Raw genomic sequence first — 22,619 nt, forward strand, 5'->3', positions numbered from 1 at the left:
TCTGGAATTCTGTACCCTGTGAAATTACCCATCAAAGGTGAAGAAAAAATAAAGACTTTTTCAGGAAAACAAAAATTGAGGAACTGTATTGCCAGTAGACCTGCCCACATGAAATGTTAAAAGAAATTCTGTAGAGAGAAGGAAATGATAAAGGTTAGAAACTTAGATCTACATAAAGAATGAAAATCAAAGAAGGAATAGATGAAGGTAAAATAAAAACTTTCATTTTTCTTATTCTTAATTGATCTAACAGATAATAGTTTGTTCAAAAGACTACTAATAGTATCAATATATTTAATTATGTATGTTTATGTATAAGCTAAATAAATGACATAAGAGAGGGAGCAGGGGCCGGGCGCAGTGGCTCAGGCCTGTAATCCCAGCACTTTGGGAGGCCGAGGCAGGTGGACTGCCTGAGCTTAGGAGTTCAAGACCAGCCGGGGCAACATAGCGAAATCCCATCTCCACACAAAATACGAAAAGTAGCCAGGCATGGTGGTGCATGCCTGTAGTCCCAGCTATTTGAGGGGTGCTGAGGAAGGAGGATGACTTGAGCTGAGGAAGTCGACGCTGCAGTGAGGGGCGTTCAGGCCACTGCGCTCCAGCCTGGGTGACAGAGTGAGATCTCATTTCTAAAACAATTTTCTTTTTAAAGAGAGGGAGCAGGAATTAAAAGTATTTTGTTATTCTAAGTTACTTACTCTACCTGTAAAGCAGCAGTGTTGAGAGTAAACTTGGGTTCGTTTTAAACGTATACTGTAAACTCTGGGACAGTCATTAAAAAAGGAACCTAGGTTCATTTTAAATGTATATTGCAAACTCTGGGGCAATCACTAAAAAAGGAGATTATATATATCATATATACATCTGATATGCTAATGAAGAGAAATGAAATCATACAAAATGCTCAATTAAAACCACAAAAGGCAGAAAAATAGTGGAAGACAACAATGGGAACAAAGAACAAGGGCAACAAATAGAAAACTGATATGATAAACATTAACCCAACTATATCAATAATCACTCTGAATGTCAATGATCTAAATGCATCAATTAAAAGACAGGGATGGTCACAGTGGATCAAGACACAAAACCCAACCATAAGTCATCCACAAGAAACCCATTTTACATATAAATAGATTAAATAAACACGGATAGAGAAAGATATACCGTGCTAACACTAATTAAACGAAAAGCAGAAAGAGCTACATTAATTCTAGATTTCAGGCTAAATGTCACCTCTACAGGAAACCCTTCTGTATCCACCTACACACAGGTGAGTCTGTGCTCAGCCCAACCACAGTCAATCATATAATCATGGGCATCTGTCACTGTCTCTCTACTCCATAACAGAAGCTTTACCAAAGTCAGGATCTTATTTACTGGCTCACTGCCTATTATTTATCATACCAACCCCCAGGACTTAGAGCATAACAATCACTCTAACTCCTGTGTAGAAACTAAATTAGAAGTGGGAAAGAATCGTAGTAACCCAGAAAAGAGACCATGGTAACAGGTAGTACTAGAGAAGGAGACCATGGTAACAGGTAGCACTAGAGAAGGAGACCATGGTAACAGGTAGCACTAGAGAAGGAGACCATGGTAACAGGTAGCACTAGAGAAGGAGACCATGGTAACAGGTAGTACCAGAGAAGCTGGCGAGAAGGGAACCACTTCAGATCTTTAGGTAGTGAGATAGTAAAATCAGCACAACGTGATGATTAAACGGATGTGTGGCCAGGAAAGGATGAGAATCGGAGATGACACCTGGCAACTCAGACTGCTGGGTGGCTGGAAAACATGAAGGGAAGGGGGTCTAGGGGAAGATAATGTACTCAGACTTAGACATGTTACCCCAGAGACACCTGTGCAACAGCCAAGTGGAAATCAGGAGAAAGGAGGCTGGAGACGGAGTCCTGAGAAGGAATAATATACAGATGCCCCTTGAAGTCATGGGAGTAGATAAGATCACGCAGCAGGCAAAGGTAAAGGGAGAAAAGAAAAACTTCCGGCTCCAGACACCTGTGGAGGTCAAACACTGAAATACGACCAAATCGACCAAATCGTTTTAAACTTTATGTAGCATTTCCTTTGTGTTTACAGGTAGATACAAAGCTGACTTATCTACAGTACATTCCATGCAAAGCCTATCAGTTTGAGGCCGAGCACAGAACATTTATGAAGTAAACAAAGCTTGACTTCCTTCCTTATCATGGCCTTGGGTATGGCAGTCTAGAAACCAACTTATTAAATCACTCTGCTAAGTGCTTACTAATGCGGGATTAATTTTCTACCCATCAAATAGGAATCAAATCAGTCTACAACTAAGCGTAAAATGTAAACCCAAAAATACGATTCACATTTTTAAAGAGGTCTGTAATTATCCATATAAAATAGAGCTTGTATCTGCTAAAACAGTGCTTTTGAAAAGTATATAAATTACCACTTCATGTAGTGCCTAACTGCTTATTTTGCTCAGCAATTAATTCATTCAACTAGAAATGTATATATTATAAATCAAATTAAATCCTGAAAAGGTAAAATAATACTTGGTGAATTACTTGAAATTGACTTACTTGCTATCACCATTGCTGCCATTTTTTGTTTGGAAAATGCTTTTTTATAAGAAAATTTAGCCTGCTCCTCCTCTCCGATCTTGGAATCATGTGTGATGTTCTGTTTATGCCAATAGAGAAAAAAGACTGGACCTCCTTCTATTAAATTATATGATAGACACCTCATAACAAGGTAGAGACAGGAATATAAAGCCACTGATGACAAAAACCTTTTGACCAGTAACAGAAACAGTACTGTACACAGGAGTAAATACATATGTCGATGTGTACACTATATATGATGCACAGACCAATAGTTTGGTATATATCCTCCATCCATAAAATAGACACATTTGGATTATCTCTGAAAAACAGAAGTAGAAGTGCGGGAAGGAAGCTGGAGACTTTTATGTTTTACTCTGTATGAGTCTATACGATGTTTTTATAGGAAAACATATCCTTGTATTGCTTATGTTTGAAAATGAAATGTGCACCGGATGTGGTGGGCTCATGCCTCTAATCCCAGCACTTTGGGAGGCCAAGGCTGGTAGATTGCCTGAGCTCAGGAGCTCGAGACCAGCCTGGTCAACATGGTGAAATCCCATCTCTACTAAAATACAAAAAAATTAGCTGGGCGTGGTGGCACACGCCTGTAGTCCCAGCTACTTGGGGAGGCTGAAGCACCAGAATTGCTTGAACCTGGGAGGTGGAGGTTGCAGGGAGTTTAGACGGCGCCACTGCACTCCAGCCTGGGCAAGAGTAAGACTCCGTCTCAAAAAAAAAAAAAAAAAAAGAAAAACGAAAAAGAAAAAGAAAAAAGAAAGAAATGTGAATACCAATAGCACTGACACCATCCTGTGGGCACAAGGCACATGTTACACCCTGCAGTACCCCAATAGCCTCTCTCAGACAACTTGATGGCATGGTCCCACACATCAAATGCTAAGCTAGTGAACCAAAATCACGTCCCCCTGGGGAATACATATTATGGATTTTATACTACAGATTTACATCCTCTGTATCAATTTCCACTCCAAGTGCTTTTGCGTTCTGTTCATTACTGTTCACAGTTCAGTCTGTCATTTAATTTTGCGCAGCTTTGTGGGTATCCACAATAATTACAATGTTTAATGCTGTATTTCAAGGTTGGGATAAACACAGCAGTTTAAATGCATATGTTCTGTCCAATCTTTAACTCCCCCTCCACACACATACAAATATATACTCTAGCTGTTATTATATATATCCTTCATCTTACTAGCTGTTTTCCCGTTACCTTCCACAGTATATCTGACAGTGACATTATTATTGATGCTCCAGTAAACAGCTAATATATGTAGTAAAAACACATGCACTACAATACATCAAAATGACATACCCACCCACCAAACTCCTGCTACTCATTCTAATCAGATAATGGCTTTTCTCCTCCTTGAGTGTACTACAAAAGGATGAAGTAGTACTAGAGGAAAAATACTCATAAAACAGGGGAAAAAATGTTTTATTAAGTAAACTGTTTATTAAATGTTTTATTAATAAACTGCTTAGGTCATTGAGATTAGAAAGCAAGTTTGCCTAGATTTGTGTCAAATAATAGGATAATTTGTCGCTTCTCTATGTACTCTGTTTAATCTGAAGTTCCTAGAAACAAATAGCTGAGCTTCACATGAATAAAACAACCAGAACATCACCATAAAACAACTTTTCTGGAACGAACACTGTATAAAAAGCAGTATTAATGTTTCACTTTTTGCTTTTAGTTACTTCTTGTTGGTAACAATCTTACATAAATCAGGGATCTTTCTAGCTTTGACAAAACTTTTGTATAAAAAATTAGGTGGAAATAATACAGTCATTTTGAAATTTCTTATCCTATTTTAATTAGAAAGTATTATACTGGCTGGGCATGGTGGCCGACACCTGTAATCCCAGCACTGTGGGAGGCCAAAGCAGGAGGATCACTAGAGCTCAGGAGTTTAACATCAGCCTGGGCAAATAGTGAGATCTCGTCCCCATTAAAAAACATTTTTTAATTAGCTGGCCATGGTGGCATGTACCTGTAGTCCCAGTTGCTCAGGAGACAGAGGCAGGGAGATCGCTTGAACCCAGGATTTCAAGACTGCAGTGAACTTGATAACACCACTGCACTCCAGTCCAAGAGACAAAGCAAGACTGTCTCCAAAAAAAAAAAAAAAAACCCAAAAGCCAAGAAACAAAAGAATAATACAATATATAACGAAAAACTAGACCTAATCATAATGTTGGAGCAAGAACAGAATTTAGGTTTAAAAGAGCAGTTAAAAGTCTGAATACCTGAGTTTCATTTCTGAAACTTCAGAGCCTACTAGTTATAGAATATTTGGCAAGTTGGCTGCCTCTTTGTCCTCATTTTCCTTATTAATAAAATGAGCATAATAATAGTACCTAATTCTCACAAGAGTCTTGGAAAACCAAATGGAATAATACAGTGCCTGGCACATAGTAGATGCCTAATAAATATTAACTGTTATTGTCAGTACAGATTCAGAAACTGAGGCCCACACAGTTTGTATTTTCCCTGAGATAATTTAACCAGCAAATGCCAGAATTAGCATGAGAACCTGGAACCCCTGATATTTTTGTACATTTGATTTCTTTTCCATTAAGACCACTTTTTGTGTAGTCTCAAGAAATTACTTTCAAAGGAGAAAATGAGAGAGAAGAAAATCCCTGAGACAAGCATGGCCTCAATTTAAAAGAAGGAAAGAAGAAATTCTGGAGGTGTGCATATACAAAACACAAGAAACAAAAAGGATGAGTGGAGAGTGGCGGGGAGGAGGCAAGTGACACAGACATAAAACCTCTAATTAGACTTTTTAATAAGATGTAACTCATTAGGACATAATTACATTTCTTATTAAATGATTAATCATAAGGTTAGAAGAAAAGGTCATGTTGAATGTTAATTATACATCCTTTCAAGAATTTCAAAGATGTTAACAACAGTACTCGTGAATTAACTCAAACTCTTGGCAGGAAATTTGGCATTATCTTTAAAAATTCAAAAGGCATATATCCTTTCAACAATTGATACAATAAGAAGAATTTATCCTACTGTTAATTTGGGGAAGTGTGCAAAAATGTGCAAGACAGGATGTGAAGTGCATTACTGGCAATACCAAATATTATAAAAGTTCTAAGTATTCATCAGCAAAGAAATTGTTATTATGGTCAATTCATACAATGAAACATATGGGATACAAAATGTTCCTCAAAGTAGATTGATAAATGAAAAAAAAAAAAAATCAAAGTACACAAGAATACGTGTACTTTATATATACAAACGTATATTTGTTTTTTTAAACATAGGATATAGATATACAAACATGTCTGCACAAGCAAATGCTACAAAGACATATGAGAAACTTAACAGTGGAAATGAGAATTGAAGTCAGGGGGCAATAAGATGGGGAGGAATAGACATTTACTTTCACATAGTAGACATATACACACACACCCAATTTTTCATCATATATATTTAATATTAGTTTTAACATTTTAATGTCCCTGGCGACCTGTGTGACTCAGTAGGTGAATAACAAGTAAAAGTAAGTTAAAGGCTGTAAAGAAGTAGACATAGGCAACAGGTATAGTGAAGGACAAATTTAAGAGTAAATAATTTGAAAGCCTCACTTATATATGGCTGAAAAGTCTTACCTGACACTTAGCACTACAGTATTTGGCGACGCGGCACTGAGAGCATCGCATCAGCTTTTCCTTCCTGTGGGGAAAAAAAAAATTCTGCGTTAAGAAATGAGTGGGAAACATACTAGCTAGTTGAAGAAAGAAAACATAAGCCAACATACGGACACCAGCATGTTCTGTTTACTCCACTATGCTCAGTCCCTTAAGATTTGGATTTTCACACTGATGAGCCGGCCTCCTCTTGAACCTTCCATGTGAGACACTGACAGAAAACTAAGTCCTTTGGTCTCACAGAAGATGGCAGGGAAGAGGCAGGACTAGCTTGCGGCTCCCGATCACAGACTGAGCAGCGTGTGGGGACTCACACTGTGAATTTCTGATCCAAGAACCACCACAGCAACATACCAGGGAAACTAAGAGAATCCACAGACCCTTTGACGGAACTGTATCGCCACCGCAGGCTCCCTGAGACTCTGAAAAGATGTGAGCCGCTTGCTTGCTCAGCAGGGAGGCTGGTGGTCTGGGGCAAGTTCCCAGTCACAGTCACCAGCTGCCTGGAAACAGACTCCGTGCTGCTGTGGGGACACGGTGGGAGTGAGACCAGCCTTCAGGACTGCGGGCTGCATGGAAGCTGGATGAGGCCTGTGACTGCTGGCTTTCCCCCACTTTCCTGGCGGCCTGTGTGACCCAGCAGAAGCAGCCATAATCCCCCAGGGAACATAACTCCGTTAGACTGAAAACCACATCGCCGTCCCAACAGCAGCCGCAGCAATCCCGGCCCAGGGAGAATCTGAGCTCAGACACCCTACCCCTGCCCCCGGTGGTCTTTCTCTACCAGCCCTGGCTGCCAAAGACAAAGGCCATGATCTCTTGGGAGCTCTATGGCCCTGCCCACCACCTAAGAAACCTGAATACATAACCGGGCAACCTTAGGGCAAGTTTGCTTCCTCCCTACAGGACCACAGCTGATGTGTTCCTGAAGGCACCAACCCCCGGCTGGAGGCCAACCAACACAAAACCAGCCCACTGAACAAAAACACAACCAAGGACCCTGTAGAGTCCACTTCTCACCCCTGCGCCCTCCATTACATCCCAGGACTCTCAGCAGTCACTTCTCACCCCTGCGCCCTCCATTACATCCCAGGACTCTCAGCAGTCACTTCTCGCCCCTGCGCCCTCCATTAGATCCCAGGACTCTCAGCAGTCACTTCTCGCCCCTGCGCCCTCCATTACATCCCAGGACTCTCAGCAGTCACTCCCCAGCACCAGCCCAGAGCCCAGCAGCTCCACTGGGTGGCTGGACCCAGAAGAGAAAAACAATCACTGCAGTTCGGCTCTCGGGAAGCTCCATCCCTAGGGGAGGAGGGAGAACACCACATCAAGGGAGAACCCCTTGAAACAAAGGTATCTGAACAGCAGCCCTTGAGTCCCAGATCTCTCCTCTGACATAGTCCACCCAAATGAAAAGGAACCAGAAAAACGATCTGGTAATATGACAAAACAAGGCTCTTTAACAACCCCCCAAAAGATCACACCAGCTCACCAGCAACGAATCCAAACCAAGATAAAATATCTGGATTGCCAGAAAAAGAATTCAGAAGGTTAATTATTAAGCTAATAAAGGAGGCACCAGAGAAAGGTGAACTCCAACTTAAAGAAATCAAAAACTTATACAGAATATGAAAGGAAAATTCTTCAGTGAAATAGCATAAATAAAAAACGATCACAACTTCTATAAACCAAAGAAACACTTACAGAAATGCAAAATGCACTGCAAAGTCTCAGCAATAGAATTGAAAAAGCAGAAGAAAGAACTTCAGAGCTTGAAGACTGGCTTTCGAGTGAACCCAATCCATCAAAGACAAAGAAAAAAGAATTTTTAAAAATGAGCAAAGCAAGAAGTTTGGGATGATGTTAAGCAAGCAAATCTAAGAATAATGGGTGTTCCCAAGGAAAAAAAAGAAACCTAAAAGTTTGGAAACACTATTTGAGGAAATAATCAAGGAAAACTTGTCTGGCCTTGCTAGAGCTCTAGACATCCAAATACAAGAAGCTCAAATACCTGAGAAACTCATCACTTAGGCACACAGTCAAGAGGTTATCCAAAGCAAAGACAAAGGAAAGAATCTTAAGAGCTGTGAGGCAAAAGCATCAGGTAACCTATAACAGAAAACCTATCAGAGCAACAGCAGATTTCTGAGCAGAAACTGTCAGAGGCATGTGAACCAGGGCAACTCCATCTTGAAGTTCAAAAGGCATATGGTGGCACACAGTGAGTAAAATGAGGCTGAGACTTACTGGGCTGCATTCCCAGACCGTTAAGGCATTCTAAGTCACAGGATGAGACTCAAGTTGGCACACGATACAGGTCATAAACACCTTGCTGATCAAACAGGTTGCAGTAAAGAAGCCAGCTAAAACTCACCAAAACCCAAAGTGACCAGAGGTCACTGGTCGTCCTCACTGCTATGCTCCCATGAGTGCCATGACAGTCTACAAATGCCATGGCAACATCAGGAAGTTACCCTATATGGTCTAAAAAGGGGAGGCATGAATAATACACCCCTTGTTTAGCATATCATCAAGAAATAACCATAAAAATGAGCAACCAGCAGTCCTCGGGGCTGCTCTGTCTATGGAGTAGCCATTCTTTTGTTCCTTTACTTTCCTAATAAACTTGCTTTCACTTTACTCTGTGGACTCACCCAGAATTATTTCTTGTGTGAGGTCTATGAACCCCCTCTGTAACAGAACCCTATAAGCTAGAAGGGATTGGGGTCCTATTTTTCACCTCCGTAAACAAAAAAATTATCAGCCAAGAATTTTGTGTCCAGCCAAACTAAGCTTCATAAATGAAGCAAGATACAGTCTTTTAAGACAAATACTGAGAGAATTCGCCACTACCAAGCCAGCACTACAAGAACTGTCAAAAGGAGCTCTAAATCTTGAAACCAATCCTCGAAATACACCAAAATAGAACCTCCTTAAAGCAGAAATTTCACAGGACCTATATAACAATAACACAATAAAAAAAAAACATACAAGGTAGTCAGACAACAGACAGCACAATGAATAGAATAGTACCTCACATCTCAGTACTAACGAACAGCACCATGAATAGAATAGTACCTCATGTCTTAGTACTAACGCTGAATGTAAATGACCTAAATACTCCACTTAAAAGATATGGAATGGCAGAATGGATAAGAATTCACCAACTAAATTTCTGCTGTCTTCAGGAGACTCACCTAACACATAAAGACTCACACATAAACTTAAAGTAAAGGGGTGGAAAATGACATTCCATGCAAATGGACACCAAAAGTGAGCAGGAGTAGCTATTCTTACAGACAAAACAGACTTTAAAGCAAGAGCAGTTAAACAAAACAAAGAGGGACATTATATAACAATAAAAGGACTAGTCCAACAGTAAAATATCACAATCCAAAATATATATACACCTAACACTGGAGCTCCCAAATTTATAAAACAATCACTAATAGACCTAAGAAATGAGATACATGGCAACACAATAATAGTGGGGAACTTCAATACTCCACTGACAGCACTAGACAGGTCATCAAGACAGAAAGTCAACAAAGAAACAATGGACTTAAACTATACCCTACGACAAATGGACTTCACAGATATTTACAGAACATTCTACTCAACAACTGTAGAATATACATTCTATTCATCAGCACATGGAAAATTCTCCAAGATGGAACATATGATAGGGCACAAAACAAGTCTCAGTAAATTTAAGAAAATCAAAATTATATCAAGTACTCTCTCAGACCACAGTGGAATAAAATTGGAAATTAAGTCCAAAAGGAACCCTCAAAATCATGCAAATATATGGAAATTAAATAACCTGCTCCTGGATGATTGTTGGGTCAACAATTAAATCAAGATAGAAATTTAAAAAGTCTTTGAACTGAACAATAACAGTGACACAACTTATCAAAACCTCCAGGATACAGCAAAAGCTGTGCTAAGAGGAAAGTTCAGAACATTAAATGCCTACATTGAAAAGTCTGAAAAAGCACAAACAGACAATCTAAAGCCACACCTCACAAAACTGGAGAAACAAGAACAATCTAAACCCAAATGCAGCAGAAGAAAAGAAATAACAAAGATCAGAACAGAACTAAATGAAATTGACACAGACAAAAAAAAAATGCAAAAGATAAATGAAACAAAAGGCTGGTTTTGAAAAGATAAATAAAACTGATAGACCATTAGCAAGATTAACCAAGAAAAGAAGAGAGAAGATCCAAATAAGCTCAATTAGAAATGAAATGGGAAATATTACTACTGATACCACAGAAATACAAAAGTTTATTCAAGGCTACTATGAACACCTTTACACGCCTAAACTAGAAAACCTAGAGGGGATGGATAAATTCCTGGAAATACACAACCCTCCTAAATTAAACCAGGAAGACATAGAAACTCCGAACAGACCAATAACAAGCAGCAAGACTGAAATGGTAATTATTTTTAAATTGCCCGTAAGTAAAAGTCTAGGACCGTAAGGATTCACAGCTGAATTCTGTCAGACATTCAAAGAGGAACCAGCACCAATCCTATTGACACTATTGCAGAGGACAGAGAAAAAGGGAATCCTCCTTAAATCATTCTATGACGCTAGTATCACCCTAGTACAAAAACCAGGAAAGGACCTAACAAAAAATTAAAACTACAGACCAATATTCCTGATGACACAGATGCAAAATTCCTCAACAAAATACTAGCTAACTGAATCCAGCATCACATCAAAAAGATAATTCATCATGATCAAGTGGGTTTCATACCAGGGATGCATGGATGGTTTAACATCCACAACTCAATAAATGTGATACGCCACATAAACAGAATTAAAACCAAGAATCACGTGATCATCTCAACAGATGCAGAAAAAGCATTTGACAAAATCCAGCATCGCTTTATGGTTAAAACCCTCAGCAAAATGGGCATAGAAGGGACACACCTTAAGGTAATGAAAGCTATCTATGACAAACCCACAGCCAACATTATACTGAACAGGGAAAAGCTGAAATCATTCCCCCTGAGAAATGAAATCAGACAAGGATGTCCACTTTCACCACTTCTATTCAACACAGTACTGGAAGTCCTAGCTAGAGCAATCAGACAAGAGAAAGAAATCAGAGGTATCCAAATCAGTAGAGGAAGTCGAACTGTGGCTGTTTGCTGATGATATGACTGTATACCTAGAAAACCCTAAAGACTCATCCAAAAAGCTCCTCGAACTGGCACATGAATTCAGCAAAGTTTCAGGATACAAAATGAATGTACACAAATCAGTAGCTCTGCTATACAGCAACAGCAACCAAGTAGAGAATCAAATCAAGAACCCAACCCCTTTTACAATAGCTGCAAAAAAATAAAGTAAAACAAAATACTTAGGAATACACCTAACTAGGGAGGCGAAGACCTCTTCAAGGAAAACTACAAAACACAGATGACACAAACAAATGGAAACATGTCCCATGCTCATGGATGGGAAGAATCAATATTGTGAAAATGACCATATTGCCAAAAGCAATCTACAAATTCCATACAATCCCCATCTAAACACCACCATCATTCTTCACAAAACTAGAAAAAAAAAATCCTAAAATTCATATGGAACAAAAAAAGAGACCACATAGCCAAAGCAAGACTATGCAAAAAGAACAAATCTGGAGGCTTCACATTATCCAACTCCAAACTATACTACAAGGCCGCAGACACCAAAACAGCATAGTACTGGTATAAAGATAGGCACAGTGAAACAGAATAGAGAACCCAGAAATAAACCCAAATACTTACAGCCAACTGATCTTCAACAAAGCAAACAAAAACATAAAGTGGGGAAAGGATACCCTATTCAACAAATAGTGCTGGGACAACTGGCAAGCCACATATAGAAGAATGAAACTGGATCCTCACCTCTCACCTTACACAAAAATCAACTCAAGATGAATCAAAAACTTAAATCTAAGACCTGAAACCATAAAAATTCTAGAACATCGGAAAAACCCTTCTAGACATTGGCTTAGGCAAAGACTTCATGACCAAGAACCCAAAAGCAAATGCAACAAAAGCAAAGATAAATAGACGGGGCTTAATTAAACTAAAAAGTTTCTGCACAGCAAAAGAAATAATCAGCAGAGTTAACAGACAAACCACAGAGTGGGAGAAAATCTTCACAATCTATACATCCGACAAAGGACTGATATCCAGAATCTACAAAGAACTCAAATCGGCAAGAACAAAACAATTCCATCAAAAAGTGGGCTAAAGACATGGACAGACAATTCGCAAAAGAAGATATACAAATGGCCAAGAAGCATACGGTAAAATGCTCAACATCACTAATTATCAGGGAAATGCAAATCAAAACCACAATGTGATACCACCTCACTCCTGCAAGAATGGCCATAATCAAAAAATCAAAAACATCGATTATTGATATAGATGTAGTGAAAAGGGAACACTTTTACACTGTTGGTGGGAATGTAAACCAGTACAACCACTATGGAAAACAGTGTGGAGATTCCTTAAAGAGCTAAAAGTAAATCTACCATTTGATTCAGCAATCCCACTACTGGGTATACCAAGTCATTATACAAAAAAGATACTTATACTTGCATGCATTTATAGCAGCACAATTTGCAATTGCAAAAATATGGAACCAGCCCAAATGCCCATCAATCAACAAAGAAAGAAAATGTGGTATACATATACCATGGAATACCACTCAGCCAAAATAAGGAACAAAATAATGGCACTTGCAGTCACCTAGATGGAATTGGAGACCATCAATCTAAGTAAAGTAACTCAGGAATGGAAAACCAAACATCGTATGTTCTCACTCAGATGTGGGAGCTAAGCTATGAGGATGCAAAGGCATAGGAATGATACACTGGACTTTGGAGACTCAGGAGAAAGGTTGGGAGGGGAGTGAGGGATAAAAGACTATACAGTGGGTACAGTGTACACTGCTTGGGAGATGGATGCACCAAAAGCTCAAAAATCACCACTAAAGAACTTATTCATGCAACCAAACACCACCTGTTCCCCGCAAAAACCTATTGAAATTAAAAAAGAAAAAGAATCTCAAAGAAAAAATAATAAGGCACGGCCCTGGACCCATAGATCTCCATGTACTAAAGGAGAATGATATTGTACACACCCCCAGCCCCCGACAAAAAAAAAAAAAAAAAGTCCTTTTTTAAAACTTTGGTAGAATATACATAACATAAAATTCACTATTTTAACCACTTTAAGTGCACAGTTCAGTAGCACTAACCATATTCAGATTGTTGTGCAACTATCACCACCATTAATGTTCTTTTTAACATAAATTTAATTAAAATTTAGAGACATTTCCAATTAGATTAAAACACTTCATAAAGATACTGACTGATCTCTCCATATCAAATTCAAATCTAGTCCATAAACTGGTGAAAAGTATTCTATATCCTTCCAATAAAAAAATGTTGTCTTAAATTATCATACAGTTTAATTATGAATATACTCCTCCTGAGAAATGGTTTTAAAATTCCATTTAATTCAATTACTACTTTAGACATACTGAATTGAGATGCTTTAACGTTATCTCCCCCAAATCACCTGGGTAACAGAAAAGCAGATATTTTTAAAAATCTGTATTATAAAATAAAAATAATAAATCAGATGGTAAAATTAGCAGTGACAAGGATCAGACAGGACTGTGTCCAGTTTCAAGGTGGTCAAGGGCACTAAAAGTCAACCTGTAATACTAACATCAATGACAAAACAGAACAGCTCTTTCTAAGCACTTCTGATATGACAGGCACAGTATGAAGCTCTTTATATCTATTAACTCACACTAAATTTGAAACAGTTCTGTATAAGCTAAGCAGTCTTATTATGCCAACTTTAGAGATATTTCAATACATTTTCAAAAGATAAAAAATAGATGGAGTAGTACACACTGCTAAGGCATCATACCATAAAGTGAAAGTGGCAGATGATACTGAAAGGATAAAAACAGAATCCTGCAGAGAAGCAGAACTTGAATACATCAGGTACCTCACCCCTGAAAGAACAGAAGTGAGTTATGGGGCATAAAACAAGGGAAGTGGTTAAAAGTCTAAATAAAGCAACATCAAAAAATTCCATCCACCCCCAAGTGCAGAACTCTAGCTTCTAGATATCAATACTCCAGGCAACAAACCAAACCCAAGCAATGGGCCCTAAAGTTCTTGCTTGTAACCACACACTATACTACCATTCTTAAATAAAACTGGATCAAATCACATCAACATTTAACTGTTCATGAGACACACTTCAAACCAAAGGACATGCAGTGGTGGCATGAAAAGGATATGTCAGGCAAATATTAACTGCAAAAAAGCCTGTGTAACTACATAAGTTTCGGAAAAAAAGAGACTTGAAGGTTAAATGCATTAATAGAGATAAAGCCAACACACGATGACAAAAGACTTCCATCACCAACTGTTACATACAAAGTAACCAATCTACCCAGTCTCACAATGTATAAAGTATACGTCACAGATCTCCAAGGAAAAACTGACCAATACACAGTAAGTTAAAGCAGGGCCTGGAATATAGCAGGTACCATATAAGAGTTAGATTATCGAGAGAAGCCGCTCCCGATGTTTAACGTGGGTTCTCTTCTATTTCCTAGGTATCTCGGATGGTTTGAGAAATAAAGGGAAAGAGCACAAGAGAGAGAAATTTAAAGCTGGGTGTCCAGGGGAGACATCACATGTCAGCAGGATCCCTGATGTTCCCTGAGCCGTAAAACCAGCAAGTTTTTATTAACGATTTTCAAAAGGGGAGGGAGTGCACGAATAGGGTGTGGGTCACAGAGATCACATCCTTCACAAGGTAATAAAATATCACAAGGCAAATGGAGGCAGGGCGAGATCACAGGACCACCGGATGAGGCGAAATTAAAATTGCTAATGAAGTTTCGGGCACGCATTGTCATTGATAACACCTTATCAGGAAACAGGGTTTGAGAGCAGACAACCTTTCTGACCAAAATTCATTAGGTGGGAATTTCCTCATCCTAATAAGCCTGGGAGCACAACAGGAGACCGGGGCTTATTTCATCCCTTGGCTTTGACCATAAAAGACTGTACACCTTAAAGGGGCCGTCTATAAGCCTACCTTCAGGGACCATTCTCTTTCTCAGGGATGTTCCTTGCTGAGAAAAAGAATTCAGCGATATTTCTCCTATTTGCTTTTGAAAGAGGAGAAAAATAACTCTGTTCCATCTGGCTCACCAGCGGCCAGTTCAAAGTTACCTCTCTTGTTCCCTGCACATCGCTGTTAATCCTGTACTTTTTTAAGATGCCCACATTTCATATTGTTCATACACACATGCTCTACAAACAATTTGTGCAGCTGACACAATCATCACAGGGTCCTGAGGCGACATTCATCCTCCTCAGTTTACGAAGAAGATGACGGGATTAAGAGATTAAAGACAGGCATAGGAAATCACAAGGATATTGATTGGGGAAGTGATAAGTGTCCATGAAATCTTCACAATTTATGTTCAGAGATTGCAATAAAGACAGGCGCAAGAAATTATAAAAGTATTAATTGGCCGGGCGTGGTGGCTCAAGCCTGTAATCCCAGCACTCTGAGAGGCCGAGACGGGCGGATCACGAGGTTAGGAGATTGAGACCATCCTGGCTAACATGGTGAAACCCCGTCTCTACTAAAAATACAAAAAACTAGCCGGGCGAGGTGGTGGGCGCCTGTAGTCCCAGCTACTGGGGAGGCTGAGGCAGGAGAATGGCGTGAACCCGGGAGGCGGACCTTGCAGTGAGCTGAGATCCGGCCACTGCACTCCAGCCTGGGTAACAGAGAGAGACTCCATCTCAAAAAAAAAAAAAAAAAAAATTATTAATTTGGGGAACTAATAAATGTCCATGAAATCTTCACAATTTATGTTCTTCTGCCGCAGCTTCAGCCAGTCCCTCCATTTGGGGTCCCTGACTTCCTGCAATATTAGATATTATAAATTCTCTTTCAGAAATTCATAGATCAAGAAGATAAAGAATAAGTAGATAAAGAAGATAAAGAATAACACCAGTCTAGGCAACATAGTGAGCCCTCATTTCTACAAAAAAAAAAAAAAAATTAAAACATTAGCCGGGCATGGTGGCACAAGCCCGTGGTCCCAGCTGCTTGAGAGGCTGAGGTGGGAGGATCGCTTGAGCCCAAGAGATTGAGGCTACAGTGAGCTGTGATCACACCACTGCACTCCAGCCTGAGCAACAGAGTGAGACCCTGTCTCAAAAAAAAAAAAAAAAAAAAAAATTAGGAATCTAAGAATATTACTCAAGATTCAGTCAAGATTTGAAAACAAGAGAATTCTGGGGAAATGATGGCAGTGATGTAATTTTTTAATCTCCTTGACTCTCCCCATAAAAAAAACAGAGCAAATAGGACAGCAAAACCTAATCACTACTCCCCACCCTGGAAAACATCAATAACAAAACTCAAAATATGAGTGGGTGGAAAAAACTATGAGTGCTTCTGAGAGCAGAATTAAATCAGTATCTTTATTGTAGGAAACAAGGCAACTTAGCTTCCAACAGACATGTAAACAACAGGCCCCACATTGCCAAAAGATGTCCAGCACAGAATGCCGGGCCAATCTGAGAACTGCAGCCAAAACCGGGAGAGGGTTTTCTTTAGGAAACCTCTTTAAGACGAAATCCCCCGGCTGCCCTGAACCCTGCCTTCCTTAGACCTGGCTCCTCAGATTTTTTCACTTCCCTCTCTCTTGCTAAGTTAATCAGAGGCTATGTCTGATGGCGAAAAATAACAATCCACGAATACATACAAAATGTTTGTTCCTGGTTTTAAAAAATAATGAGCAGAATCAAGATACCTGAGAGGCTTAGGCGATGAACAGCTAGCAAATATCAATCCTTCATTTCCTCCTCCCCCCCATAGCTACCAAACAAAGGCTATAATAAATGTTGACATAGAAGTTTGGTAAACTAACAAGATAATTCAGAGTACTTGAATAATTTATCTGACATTTAATGTGTGATGATGAAAGGAATGAAAGAAATCAGGCACATTCCTCAGCCCCGGGCTCAACTTCCCGAGCCCAGTACAAACACATCCCCCCATATATCTCTCAACTTCCCGAGCCCAGTACAAACACATCCCCCCATATATCTCTCAACTTCCCGAGCCCAGTACAAACACATCCCCCCATGTATCACTCAACTTCCCGAGCCCAGTACAAACACCACCTGAAAAGTCTCCGATAAGGACACAGCCGTTCGTGGATTTACTGAAAGTGCGGGAACCAATAGAAAACTGCTAAATGTATAACTTAAAATGTTAACCAATTGTAGTGCTGTAACCAAAAGAATTCCTTTGTTCCTCTGTAACTTGACGTATCCTATTTACCTCGGGCTATAAAAGGCAAGCACTTGCATTGTTCGGGGCCCTCCTGTATGCGGTGGAACGGAGGGACCAAGTTCGAACTTGTAGTAAAAGATCCTTGCCGCTTGGCTTTGACTCTGGACTCTGGTGGTCTTCTTTGGGGAACAAACGGTCTGGGCATAACAATGGCAATTCCTTAACATGAGTTATTTAAATGTTTGGGATTGTTTTTACATATTAAATGACTAAACAAACAAATCTAAATTCTTAGTTTCAAAAAAAAAGGCAAGTTGAGTCCAAGAAAAAAGTTATGCGTGCTTGACTAAACCAACTACTGAAACTTTGATGCGTTACTGCTTTTCTCTTTGGGGCATGGTTCAGAGCAACAGCACCCTGGCAAGGCTCCCCTGCAGAGAAAAACTTGGGCAGCAGTGACAGGGAACAGGAAGTTGGCAGAAACACGGCCACCAGATCGTACAAGAAAACCTTCTTTTTCTCTTTTAAAAAAAAAAAAAAAGCAAGATGGTCACAACTGTAATTTCAACCTCAGTGACACGCCTGGGGAATACAGAATCGTCTCAAAAAACAAAACAAAAAATCGGCCAGGCACGGTAGCTTACTACGCCTGTAATCCCAGCACTTTGGGAAGCAGGCGGATCACGAGATCAGGAGTTTCAGCCCAGCCTGACCAACATGGTGAAACCCCGTCTCTATTAAAAATACAAAAATTAGCAAGGCGTGGTGGTGTGCGCCTGTTATCCCAGCTACTCAGGAGGCTGGGGCAGGAGAATCACTTGAACCCAGGAAGTGGAGGTTGCAGTGAGCCAAGATCGTGCCATTGCACTCCAGCCTGGGTGATAGAGCGAGACTCCATCTCAAAAAAATAAAAAATAAAAAATAAATCACCACACGTCATTTCAAATTGAACAACAAAGCCGTATTTTGTGGGGGGGGGGGGGAAGAGAAATGCACATGTCAAATCAAAAACATAATTAATTAGCAGTTTATAGAAAAAGGACCACTTATTTTAGGGAGCTTCAGAGGCTAAAACAAGAAACAGTGAATGGAAGTTAGAGGAGAGCAGATTTTACCCAAATTATAATGATTTTTCTGGCAACAGCACCTGTTCAGAAGTTTAATGCAATGCCTTGAGAAGCGTGGGGTGCCCAGTGACTTGACATGTTTAAGGAGAATCTAGTAGTAAGTATTTTGCTAGACATGAGGTGAGGGAATTTCCAATACTGAAAAAGAGGAGTTAGAGAAGTTTTCTTCCAGCTCCAAAATTGTTTGGCTCTGTTTCTCTTGTGCAACCAATAAATATAAACTAAATTTGAAGATGACATAAGTTGTGCATTTTTTTTAATACTTTAAGTTCTAGGGTACATGTGCACAACGTGCGGGTTTGTTATGTATGTATACATGTGCCATGTTGGTGTGCTGCACCCATTAACTTGTCATTTACATTACGTATATGTCCTAATGCTATCCCTCCCCTCTATCCCCTCTCCACAATAGGACCCAGTGTGTGATGATCCCCTTCCTGTGTCCAAGTGATCTCATTGTTCAATTCCCACCTATGAGTGAGAACACGAGGTATTTGGTTTTCTGTTATTGCGATAGTTTGCTGAGAATGATGGTTTACGGCTTCATCCATGTTCCTACAAAGGACACAAACTCATCCTTTTTTATGGCTGCATAGTATTCCATGGTGTATATGTGCCACATTTTCTTAATCATTCAGTCTGTCACTGATGGACATTTGGGTTGGTTTCAAGTCTTTGCTATTGTGAATACTGCTGCAATAAACATACATGTGAATGTGTCTTTATAGCAGCATGACTTATAATCCTTTGGGTATATACCCAGTAATGAGATGGCAGGGTCAAATGGTATTTCTAGTTCCAGATCCTTGAGGAATCGCCACACTGTTTTCCACAATGGTTGAACTAGTTTACAGTCCCACCAACAGTGTAAAACTGTTCCTATTTCTCCACATCCTCTCCAGCACCTGTTGTTCCCTGACTTTTTAATGACTGCCATTCTAACTGGTGTGAGATGGTATCTCATTGTGGTTTTGATTTGCATTTCTCTGATGGCGAGTGATGATGAGCATTTTTTCATGTGTCTGTTGGCTGTATGAACATCTTCTTTTGAGAAGTGTCTGTTCATATCCTTTGCCCACTTTTTGATGGGGTTGTTTTTTTCTTGTAAATTTGATTGAGTTCTTTATAGGTTCTGGATATTAGCCCGTTGTCAGATGAGTAGATTGCAAAAATTTTTTAGCAAAGTATAGTAGTCTCAGAAGAGTAGAGAACATGCTGTTTGCAAAGTGTTTGTCTAAAAAGTCCATCCAGAACTGAAGTTTCTGAATGAAAAACTGCAACCTCTGCCTCCCGGGTTGAAGCAATTCTTATGCCTCAGCCTCCTGAGTAGCTGGGATTACAGGTACACACAACCACGCCCAGCTAATCTTTGTATTTTTAGTAGAGATGGGGTTTCACCATGTTGGCCAGGCTGCTCTCAAACTCCTGACCTTAAGTATCTGCCCGCCTCAGCCTCCCAAAGTGCTGAGATTACAGGCGTGAGCCACCGTGCCTGGCCAAAAAATAATCTTAAAAAAGTAAGTTAGGAATGTATCCGTCACAGAAAAGTGATTTTTACCTTTTTCCTCTTCATTTCAAAGATGAATATTAGTATTGTACCTCCAAATAAGAGAAGATATTTATATTATTTTTTACCAAAATAAATGGGATCGTTAGCAACCCACCCTCTTCAAAAAAAAGCAAAAAGGAATCCCCTATCACTTGATCATACAAACCCTGACTCTAGAGAATGGAGTGTCATATCAAAGACAATTCTTAGGTAACGCAGTGCCTCAGACACAGTGGTTCATGGAGCACAAGTTATGTCCTCTCTTCTGGGTACAGGCTGGGCCATAATTAGTTTCTCCAACAGCTTAAGCTACTGAAATGTAAAAAGAAAAATAAAAACTGGGCAAAATTAATTGTTCTTCCAGTCTTCCAGTATACAAATTAAAAACTTAGATACGAGTATAGCAGGAACAACCATCTCTAAGAAATTTTTTTAAAGTGGGGAAGGAAATTAATTGGATCCTCAGATCTCAACTATAGGGATACTATTTTAGGGACCATCTCTCTATCCTTCTTGGGTGTCAAAGGCAAAGAGTCTCTCCGTATTTAGAAACTCTGCCCTAAAATAATAAAACCAGTGACCAGACAGAAGGAAGGAAGTTTCCTGGAATGGATATAGAAAACAGAAAAGTCCTAGTGACTCCCAAACTCCCCCCAGCCCTGGGACGTGCAGAATCCACTTTAAACTTCTCATGGAGAAAAAAATTCATTGACAACACATTCCTATATAATAAACGCCTTATTCAGCGCTCCTTCCTAGTAACGTGTTTCCCTAAAAGTCTCTGGGATGGTTAATTACTGAGTGTCAATTTGATTGCATTGAAGGATGCAACATACTGTTCCTGGGTATGTCTGTGAGGGTGTTGCCAAAGGAGATAAACGTTTGAGTCGGTGGGCGGGGAAAGGCTGACCCACCCTCAACCTGCGTGGGCACCACCTAATCCGCTGCCAGCGCAGCTAGAATAAAAGAATAAAAGCAAGCAGAAGATCGTGAAAAGGCTAGACTGGGTTAGTCGTCCCACCTACACCTTTCCCCCGTGCTGGATGCTTCCTGCCCTCAAACACTGGACTCCAAGTTCTTCAGTTTTGGGACTCAGACTGGCTTCCTTGCTTCTCAGCCTGCAGAGGACCTATTGTGGGACCTTGTGATCATGTGAGTTAATACTTAATAAACTCATATATATAGATAGATAGATATTCCATTAGTTCTGTCCCTCTACAGAACCCTGACTAATACAACCATTTAGCAGTTGTGTAATACTAAGCAGTTTAACCTCTGGAAACCATTGAACTAAAATGAGAATCAATAATACTAATAACATTACATGGGTGCAATGAGATTTAAATAAAACTTAAAAACTTAATATCATGCTTGGTTCACAGAAGTGCAGTAACTATTACTCATTATCATCACAGTTTTATTATTATCATTTTAAGATTTTTAAATCGCCAACTTTCAAGATGTTTCTAGATGTCACCTGAAATATCTTAGTACTAACAGATTAAACAATATTAATATATTAACTAGTTTAGCCACTGTACAAATTCAGAATTTTATAAACCTTTGAATGTTTACAATCCTTGGAATATTTTTCCTAGTTATTTTTGGGAAAATTTCAGAATTTTTAAAAATTAAAGTGATTACACCCACCATCCACCTATCAAATGGCTGTTAATACACACCGGTAGATGTGGTCAAAATTGTACAGACTCATAGGAAAACAGAATTGATTTGGATTCATTTTTCTTTCTTTTTTATTTTTGAGGCGGGGTCTCGCTCTGTTACCCAGGCTGGAGCACAGGGGCGCAAACACAGCTCACGGAAGCCTCTACCTCCCAGTCTCAGGAGATCCTCCTCCCTCAGCCTCCCGAGTACCTGGGACCACAGGTGCATGTCACTACACTTGGCTAATTTTTAAATTATTTGTAGAGACAGGGTCTCCCTATGTTGCCCAGTCTAGTCTCAAACTTCTGGACTCAAGCAATTGTCCCACCTCAGCCTCCCAGAGTGCTAAGATTAGAGGAGTGATTAGATTAGAGCCACTGCACCCAGCCTTGGATTCCTTTGTCTACATTCCATTTCGTTTCACATTTCTAACACAAAGTATAAAACAAAAAAATGTAATGGTGAGTATTTCTAGGAAAATTAATCTATATTCACTGGCACCATATACCTTCCTGGGAGACACACAAGCACCTTAAATCCAGCACTTTGGGAAAAGCACAGCAAAAGATGTGGACCCAATTAGAATCAGAGAGGCAGACCAGCTACTTGAGTACTCCCCTTCCACTG

At 39.7% G+C, this 22,619-nt stretch overlaps 1 protein-coding gene across 5 annotated transcripts in view; it reads right to left on the reverse strand.

Moving 5' to 3' along the window:
* Positions 1-22,619, reverse strand: part of SMYD3 (SET and MYND domain containing 3) — a 758,748-nt gene that overhangs the window by 603,445 nt on the left and 132,684 nt on the right. For 4 of the 5 annotated variants that reach the window (XM_050771870.1, XM_050771875.1, XM_050771879.1 and 1 more), the window contains exon 2: positions 6,252-6,315. In XM_050771870.1, the coding sequence (XP_050627827.1) occupies positions 6,252-6,315 (64 nt within the window). Of the gene's footprint in view, positions 1-6,251; positions 6,316-14,871; positions 15,297-22,619 lie in introns of those variants that run through there. The other variant, XM_050771882.1, reaches the window with a different exon arrangement.

Source organism: Macaca thibetana, chromosome 1, assembly GCF_024542745.1.
Source record: "Macaca thibetana thibetana isolate TM-01 chromosome 1, ASM2454274v1, whole genome shotgun sequence".
Taxonomy (NCBI): domain Eukaryota; kingdom Metazoa; phylum Chordata; class Mammalia; order Primates; family Cercopithecidae; genus Macaca; species Macaca thibetana.